General features: G+C 54.4%; 1 protein-coding gene across 2 annotated transcripts; it reads left to right on the forward strand.

The window, feature by feature from the left end:
• Nucleotides 1-1,535: 1,535 nt before the first annotated feature.
• On the forward strand, nt 1,536-8,881 carry LOC147571612 (ral guanine nucleotide dissociation stimulator-like). 2 transcript variants are annotated; one of them, XM_086696202.1, is made up of 5 exons: nt 1,536-1,756; nt 4,688-4,816; nt 5,174-5,288; nt 7,825-8,024; nt 8,627-8,881. In XM_086696202.1, the coding sequence occupies exons 3-5, from the start codon at nt 5,265-5,267 to the stop codon at nt 8,688-8,690; spliced, it is 288 nt and encodes a 95-aa protein (XP_086552328.1). In that variant the 5' UTR covers nt 1,536-1,756; nt 4,688-4,816; nt 5,174-5,264; the 3' UTR covers nt 8,691-8,881. The 2 variants fall into 2 exon arrangements, with proteins under 2 accessions (XP_086552328.1, XP_086552327.1); XM_086696201.1 differs by lacking the exons at nt 1,536-1,756; nt 4,688-4,816; nt 5,174-5,288 and adding an exon at nt 5,541-5,807.
• The last annotated feature ends 285 nt before the right edge of the window (nt 8,882-9,166 follow it).

A 9,166-nucleotide genomic window follows, 5' to 3' on the forward strand; every position in this document is an offset into this window, starting at 1 on the left:
TTCCTCCGTTCGTTCGTCCTTCGTTCCTTCTCACCTCCACCCGCCAACCACCAACCCAGTCAGACCTCCATGGGCACTCAGGGCGCCCCCCCTCTCGACCTGAACCACTCCCCACCGCCTGAGCCTAACCCCCTACTCGATCTGGGACCCTCCTCTTCCAGGGAACCAGGGTCCAACCCAGAAAGCCCACTCCTGAGGCCTCCAGACCGCAGCCGCAACGGAGCCCAAGAAGAAGCCCGGAGCCCCAGGGCGGGGGGAGGGTTCTCATGGGAGGGGAAGACAGAGAGGGGCAGAGGGGAAGGCCACGTGCGACCTTGTCGCTAGGGTCCCTACCTTGGAAGCACCGCGACTGAGGCAGGTCCTGGAGGGAGGCTGTGTGTCTCAGCTGCTCCACCTTTAGGCTTCTCCCAGATGGACTTTCAAGGGCGCCGGGGGGGGGGGAGGGGGGGGCATCGCATCGCGCTCTGCCCCAGCCAGTGCTGGCACTCCACCAGCGCGGCCAAAGACCGAGGCGCCCGGGAAGCGCGTCCCGCGCCCTGGCCTCTGGCTCCAGGAGCAGCAGGAGCAGCAGGGCCGCCACCCTCCGAGGCTGGAGGCTCATGGCTCCCAGTCTTCTCCACGCGGGGCCCCGCCTGCGCTCCCGCCAGCGCTCCCGCGTGCACTAACGGTACCCCAACCGCCAAAGCCACGGCTGCCGGGTCGCAGGCGCCAGGCAGCAGCATGTCCCAGGTCGGGGGCTGAGGTGGGCGTCAGTCCCTGGCTGGCCCAGACACTTGGGGGTTTGGGGCGGCAGGCGGGCTGGGAGCCAACTCACAGCACCGCTGAGACCTCAGCTGTGTCCCTCTCCAGGCTCCGGCCCTGGCCCACGCGCATGCGCGCCCACGCGCATGCGCGCACTCGCGCGCGCGCTCCCGCACACCTGCTTGGGCCCAGGATCCAAGCCGCCCCATCCCCCCACCCCCGCCACCCCACAGGGGGCACAGCTCCTGGGCACCAGGGTCTGCACCACCGCACCTCCCTGTGCCCACCAGATGCTCTGACCGACTGCCCGCCAGCCTGACAGCCGCGAGCCAGGCAGAGGGCTCCAGACACCAGGCCAGTGGGACAGGGACCGGCAGGTGTCTCCTCCCAAGGTGGACACCTCCCTGTCACCCCTCAAGAGACCCAGGAACCTTTTGCATTGCTGGTTTCCCAGGGACGTGGCTGCACGTGAACCCAGTGATCCCTCTTGCATCCTAGGCCTCTGTGTTTCTTCTTCACTCTGCCTCCCATTCCCGCCAACCGTGGCCATCTACAGCCGTGCACCCTCCTCGCTCGTCACCCGTGACCGCAAGGGCAGCCCTAAGGGACAGGGAGACACGCTGGGCACACGAGACTCCTTCCACCTCCCTTCTCCTTGAAAGGCCGGTGCTTTTCAGCTCTGCATGCCCTTCCCATGGCCCTACCTGGACCGCACCACCAGCGGTCCCACCCTCAAGTCCACCCTGCCACCGCTGACTGTGGCACGTCCTTCAACTCTGTGGAACCGCCTGTCCACCTCCACTACCTCCCAACCCCCGTGTTTTCTTCACAGTGTGCCTCAGATCCCAACTCCTCCGTGCCATTTTTCTTTTCTTGGGTTTCCATTGCTTTTCAACGTTTCTTTCTTTTGGTGAGAGAGAGAGAGAGAGAGAGAGAGGCCATCACCCATGCGATTGTGCAGCAAGCATCGACTGAACGTGCAAGGTGTACCAGACCCTGCTCTGGTCGGCGAAGTGTAAGTGAACACAGATATATGGAATTCTTCCCATTTAACTGGCTAACTGGGCTGCAGTTTCAATATTTACACTATACTTGCGGTCATGTGGTTTATGAGTTTTCGTACTTGAAAACAATCCATCTTAAGAGGCACTTCATTGACTTCTCAACCACCAGTCGTTTACTTTCTACTGGCCTAGATCTTAATGGAATTTCTTTAAATGTTTTTGAATGGTTATTTATTTTTGAGACAGAGGGAGACAAAGCGTGAGTGGGGGAGGGGCAGAGAGAGAGGGAGACACAGAAACGGAAACAGCCTGTCAGCACAGAGCCCGATGCGGGGCTCGAACCCACGAACCGTGAGATCATGTTCTGAGACGAAGGCGGACGCTCAACCCACGGAGCCACCCTGGCGCCCCGAGACTCTCATATATCTTACTACTATATGTCTGTAAACTCACTAATTACGATTTTTTACTTATTGTTTTCCTAATTCTTGTATTTAAAAGTCAATGATCCTTCACTTCTTAAAGATATTCAGAGATAGCGATACAAGGTCATATTCATTAATATGTAGACATCACACACAAACACACACATAGATGTTTACTCTTCTTACTTCCTTCATACAATGTGTCCCGGAGGAAGAATATTTTCCTGCAGCTCAGGAATTACCTTCGTGTGTTTTGTGGTGCATTTGTAGGGATGCATTTTCTACGATTTGTGCGACATAGGTTCTCACAGATCACTACTTAAAAATCCGTGCCTTTAAAACAAGGAATCAGTGAAAAGGTGGATATTTTAGGCACTCTAGACCAGGCTGATAACATGCTCCCAGGTGCATTTCCTTGTTCTCTTTCCCCTTTATCGCCCCTTGTGCTGCTGGTTGTGCAAGTACCTGATATCCTCGGGAGGGACAAGGGACAAAATGGAGGAACTCTGGGGTCCTCAGTGACCACATGAAGGACTTTAGTCTCCAATCTAAACACACACCCAGCTCTGTCATGTGAGGAAATCTATGGGGACATGCTTTTAGAAATGTGGCGCGTTCTCTGGTAATTCAGCATAAGCTCATACACGTACGAAATGTTAACCCGCAAGATAACTTAGAGATCAGTCTAGTTCCATGAAAATTGGCTGTTTCAGTCAGTGGGGCATGAGACTCTTGATCTTGGAGTGTGATTTCACGCCCCAAATTACGACTAGAGTGGACTCAACAGATATACGATAAAATAAGTATTGGAAAATGACCCAGGTAAATTAGGCTACGATGACTGAGCTGCTAATTGGTGGGTGGGATCCCTTTACGTCCTCAGTCAGCCCCCGGGAATGAGCATCTGAGCATTCACATAGTGCCAGTGCTGGTAAGGCAGCCACGTCTTCCCTCTAGGAGTTCAAGGTCTAGCCAGGAAGATGGAAAGAACACGAAACAAAAATGGGAATGACATGAGCAAGGACTCCATAGAAAACTTCAAGGTGCGACAACTGGGTCCTGAGCTCCCCCAGGGGAGGGTCTGACAAGGCTGTGCTGAGGAAACGTTAATATTTCCTGCCGCAGTGCAAGAACGAGTCAGCCCTGCACAAGTCGAGGGTATGTAGCCCGGCAGAAGGCACAGTGCGGCGGACACTCGGAGGCAGGGGTCGTTGTTTCAGAGGGGACGTGTGAAAGGAGACCGGGGAGACCGGAAAGAGCTGCGGAGGACAGCAGAGAGGGAGGGTGAGGAGGGCCAGGGCCTGGGGCAGGAGGACGTTGTCCCTACTCTGCTCTAGCGCCGTGGGACAATATTCCCCCACCCTTACTGGCTTCCCCATCAACTTCCCACCTCACAGGCCCAGGGAACCAGGAGTTCAGCAGGGCTCAGCTGAGCGCTCCTGCCAGAGCCTCTCAGGAGCTTGGGGCTGCTGTCATCACTCAGACAGAACCTGCTTCACTCAACCCCTGAGCCCACTTCAGGGTGGTGGCAGGATTCAGTCCACATCGAGTGCCTTAGTTCTTCCCTGTCTGTCGTTGTCTCTCAGGGCTAGGCTGTGTGTACCTGTCCATGTCACGACTCAACACGGGGGTTGGTCCCCACTGTCAGGAGCTGAGAGACAACACAGAGAGTGACAGTGAGCACGTGGCCGTGCCATGCACATTTTATCACCTAAACTTGTTTGGTCTGGGGTCACGGTGCCATCTTCTTTGCAACAGAAATCAAACACTACGTCCATACCACACTCCAGGAAGGAAATCCCACAAGGATGTGTTGACAGGATGTGGGCATCCCAGGGAGCCACTGAGGGGAGGAGTAAGTGGAGACCCTGCCAGGGTCAGTGCCTTGCCCAGAATCACAGACTGGTGTAAAGTCAGAAGCCAAGTTGGGCATGACCCCAACTTCATGTCCTCACAATGGGGTCCTGGATTCGACCCAGGATTTCGGAGGGGGTCTGAAAAAGGATGTGTTACTGTCACTGGGTGAAGACACGGAGGTGGTGTGGGGGTGAGGCTGAAGAGGAGCGTCACAGAAGACATCCCGGCACGTTCTTCCCTGAGGAGGACCCCCAGGCCAGGGCAACCCACTGAGTGCCACCCTGTCCCCATCGTATGTACCCAGTGGAAAGGCAGGGAATGGCTCGTGGCACACTACTGACAAAGTCTACGTAAATGAGAGTTCTGTCCTACTAGGCCCCGACTCCAATCCCTTCTGTAGGGATTGCTTTAGAAAGTAGAGAACCTAAGCTCCTAGGAAATGTTTGGCCATCCTTCCCTAGGTGGGGATGTGACCTTCTGGGACCCCAGAAAACAAGCACTGGTAAACACACATACACACACACACTCACGCACGTACGCACACCTGGAAGGACTGTGGGCTGGGATCAGAGGAGCAGCAGAATCAGAGGAGGTGAGAAGTTGAAGTCAATGTGGTTGGATAAACTTCCAACAGGTGACACCGCTGCTCCAATTTCACAGGTATCATCCCACATATGCCTGAGGACATCCTGAGGACATCCTGAGGACATGCTAGAATGATCTCCATTGGGCGGAAAAGACACGGACCATCCCTGAGAAGCACAGTCGCGAATCTGGGACCAGAAAGAGGTAAGAAAGAAGAGTTCTGTCTCAACCCAGATAGGTCTCACAGCTGGGACCCTGGCTGCCCCAGACCTTCCCAGGGGACTGTGGAGAGGGGTGCATTGGTGGAACTGTGTACCGATGTGACATTTCATGGAGAATGGGGGTGAGCAGTCAGCAAAGAGAGGACTATTTGCAAAGGTGTTATCCCACAGGGGGACTCAGGAGGTGGATCCTAGGCAGTGACATCACTTTGCTCACAATGGGCCCCAGGAAAGCTTGGAACTCCTGTAACCTGGCACCCATGTTCTAGGAAGGTCCCATACCAGGCTCACTTGCCTACAGACCCAGAGACTTTAGGATGTTCTCTTGTTGTTTTCCCAGGTACCGGGGCTCTGGATGCCAGAAACCCCAGTGCGCAGGATTACTCAGAGGTTGCAGAGGTTTCCTTAACCCATGCTGGCGATGCCTCACGATGTTTTCCAGGACGTCACATAAGGTAACACAGAGCAGCCCAGAGCAGGCCAGGTCAGGTCAGGTCACAGCTCGGAGCCTTCCCTGGGCACCCCCATCCCCTCATGTTCTGTTTCGGGGAAAGGGGGACATGGGGGCCGGTCCTCCCCGGGACCGGAGCAGGTTCGATGGCAGTGGATGCACGTGTCATGCTGGGAAGGAGGGAAAAGGGATCTCTGAGGTGCCTCTAACCTGTAACAGGTTGAATCCAAGGCCCTCAAGCCACCTTGCTTCTCTCCTCCGTGGGGGAGGTGAGTGCACACTGTGGTGTCGTACCTGGAATGAATTCATATGGGTCTGAGGACAAGTGAAAGCAAGCAGACACGGCTTTGAGGACTCCTGCCTGCCTGCCTGCCTGCCTGCCTGGCTGCCTGCCTGCTGGGCACTGTCTTTACAGAGCCACATGCCACAGATGGAGGAGAAGCTGAATGAGAGCCCCTGCTCTACTTCCCTGAAGGAAAGGAGGAAGCCCCATGCCATCAGCAGGAAGCCGCGCTGGCTCAGGGTGAGTGCAGGTACCAGGGAAACCCAACACCCAGGGCCCAGAAAACACACTGCTGCTCCCCTGGTAGCTCTCGGAGACTCCTGGTCCCAGATGAACCTGGAACCCCATCTGCTCCCCAAACATGCCCTCAGGGCCCAGCCCCTGCAACGGCCAGACACAACGTCACTCTCCACTTAATTGGAAGAAGATCAGAGAAGAGGCGTGAGACCATTTCACGTCCCATTCTGTCTAGAATATATTGGCATTGTTGTACACGTTTCCCCGACGAACGTTCCCAGGTGTCCCGGTTCGCCCGACCATCCTTCCACACCTTCTCCACGTCTGACACACGTTCGTGGGAGCAGGGAGATTTTTACCCAAAGGCCATGGGGCTCAGTGCATTATGTCTAATGCTCTGCACTTTGGTCGCCAAGTAACACGCCCCTGGGGCCCCTCCAGTCAGGAGCAAGGGCCTTACCACCTAGACAACATTCTGGAAATGTGACCACTCACCTCACCCATTCAACCCTTCACAAATGGGGGATTGTGACAGCATTCCCTTCTCTTGCCATGTCACAGTGCTGCACTGAACATCCTACATGTCCTATTATCCTGATCCAACCTCTGCCAGGTACTGTCCCTCTCTTCGGATACCCAGAATGGACTGTACTGTTAGAAATCACAGGGACGCTGCTGTTCATGCAGGGAGGTGCCGTGCATACTCATCTAACAATCTGACCTGAGATTCTTTTTCCTTGATGGTTTTTTAAAAAAAAATATTTGAAATTTATTGCCAAACTGGTTTCCATACAACACCCAGTGCTCATCCCAACACGTGCCCTCCTCAGTACCCATCACCCACGCTCCCCTCCCTCCCACCCCCCATCAGCTCTCAGTTTGTTCTCAGTTTTTAGGAGTCTCTTATGCTTTGGCTCTCTCCCACTCTAAGCTCTTTTTTTTTCTTCCCCTCCTCCATGTGTTCCTGTTAAGTTTTTCAGGATCCACAAAAGAGTGGACACATATGGTATCTGTCTTTCCTTGTATGGCTTATTTCACTTAGCATAACACTCTCCAGTTCCATCCACGTTGCTACAAAGGGCCATATTTCATTCTTTCTCATTGCCACGTAGTACTCCATTGTGTACATAAGCCACAATTTCTTTATCCACTTATCAGTTGATGGACATTTAGGCTCTTTCCATAATTTGGCGATTGTTGAGAGTGCTGCTATAAACATTGGGGTACAAGTGCCCCTCTGCATCAGCACTCCTGTATCCCTTGGGTAAATTCCTAGCAGTGCTACTGCTGGGTCATAGGGTAGGTCTATTTTTAATTGTTTGGAACCTCCACACTGTTTTCCAGAGCGGCTGCAGCAGTTTGCATTCCCACCAACAGTGCAAGAGGGTTCCCGTTGCTCCACATCCTCTCCAGCATCTATGGTCTCATGATTTGTTCATTTTGGCCACTCTGACTGGCGTGACGTGATAGCTGAGTGTGGTTTGATTTGTATTTCCCTGATGGGGAGCGACGTTGAGCGGCTTTTCATGTGCCTGTTGGCCATCAGGATGTCTTCTTTAGACAAGTGTCTATTCATGTTTTCTGCCCACTTCTTCAGTGGATTGTTTGTTTTTCAGGTGTGGAGTTTGGTGAGCTCTTTATACATTTTGGATACTAGCCCTTTGTCCGATATGTCATTTGCAAATACCTTTTCCTAATCCATTGGTGGCTTTGAGTTTTGTTGGTTGTTTCCTCTGCTGTGCAGAAGCTTTTATCTTCATGAGGTCCCAATAGTTCATTCCTGCTTTTAATTCCCTCGCCTGTGGGGATGTCTGATCGGAGATCCTAACGTGTTCAGCCATTTCCCACCTCAAATTCTCGTGTGCATGCCAACATCCTTCTTCAGACACTGGGCACCCAGGTCTCATTCTTGCCACAAGTCACTGACGGCTTGGGGGTTTGGTCTGCATTCTGGACCCCAAGCCTCCTGATGTCCATGGTGCTGTGTCTGACTCTGTGTCCCTCCTGTGTTCTACCTCAGGGTATGAACATCTCACCCATGCCCGACAATGAGAACCGTGAGGAAGGGACCATCGAAGGAAGTTGGATGCTACTGGTACAGCGAGTGGAGCACCTGGTACCTGCTTTCCTGGGTAGAGACCCCTCCTACCTCTTCACATTCTTGAGCACGTACAGAGCTTTTGCTACCACCCAGCAGGTCCTGGAAATACTGTTTATGAGGTGAGCACCCTGCCCTTCACAGCCCAGTGTGTGATTCAGCCCCTGAAAGCTCTGAGTCTCAGGAAAGTCACCAAACGTCCTGGCGTCTCACATTGTGCCTCTGATCCGGGTGGAAACACTCCAGGTCCTCAGTGGGGGCACTGCAGGGAAAGTCACCCTGGCCTGTGGAAGGCTCCGCTGGCAGGGCTGCGTCTCTGCTGGGTCATCTTTGTCCTCTTGCCCACGATCAACTCTCTGCCTCATCCCTCACTGTCGCCAGGTGTTGAGTTGGGCTGTTTTCCCATTGGAAAAGGAGATTGGAGGCTCTATCTGTGTGTCTGAGTCCTGGCTCAAACCAGTCAAGGATGCCCAGGATGAGCAGGACGCCCAGACCCACACCAATATGTGTGATGGAGCTGACTGGGGCCCTATCATTCTTCAAACACGCAGGAAGCCCCACTAGGTGCAGGCACTTCTGTAGGAGCTCACTGGGATCCAATGCGCAGAGCGGACAGTACCCTCCCCTCCAGAGCTCCATTCTAGTCAGCAGTCAGTGACTCTGGATAGGACAAGACGTAGCATCCACACGACAGCTCATATGATGTCCTTCTGGCCTCCTCCAGATACGGAGGCTTCCATTCGGAGGCTGAGGACGATGGCGGACCCCGGGAGCAGGAGAAACTGTGAGTAGGCTGAGCTCAGGCTGGAGGGCCTTCCTTCTCCAAGAGGGCAGTGCTGAGACTGTGCGTGGGAGGGGCTGCAGGACCCAGCATCCCACACGTCTGAGAGTCCTGTGAGAGGGCAAAGTTCTGAGGGCTTTCTCTTGGAAGCAAGGAAAGGGGTCCTGTCCTGTCTGGTAGAGGATGGGCTGTGGGCACAGGGAGGCCCCAGAGAGCGCCAGAGGACCGCGTCAGCCCCTTAGAGAGTCCAACCCCGTCCCCTCCCACTCACAGCCTTGCCTAGACCCCCATCAGGGGACCCAGAATAACGGTTTTGGGGAGCATCACGCTCACCACCTTGGGGAACATCCACAGTGCGTGCTTAGCAAGGGTACAGGAGACACAGTGAGGGCTCAAAGAGCACATATCACCCACACGATGGGAGAACGGTGTCAGCGGGAGGACACCCACATGTGCACTGAGTGCATGAGGCAGCACAGAGGC

The sequence above is a fragment of the Puma concolor genome, unplaced genomic scaffold (assembly GCF_028749965.1).
Source record: "Puma concolor isolate L17-30 unplaced genomic scaffold, mPumCon1.1.hap2 unalloc_scaffold_154, whole genome shotgun sequence".
In the NCBI taxonomy this organism is placed as follows: Eukaryota; Metazoa; Chordata; class Mammalia; order Carnivora; family Felidae; genus Puma; species Puma concolor.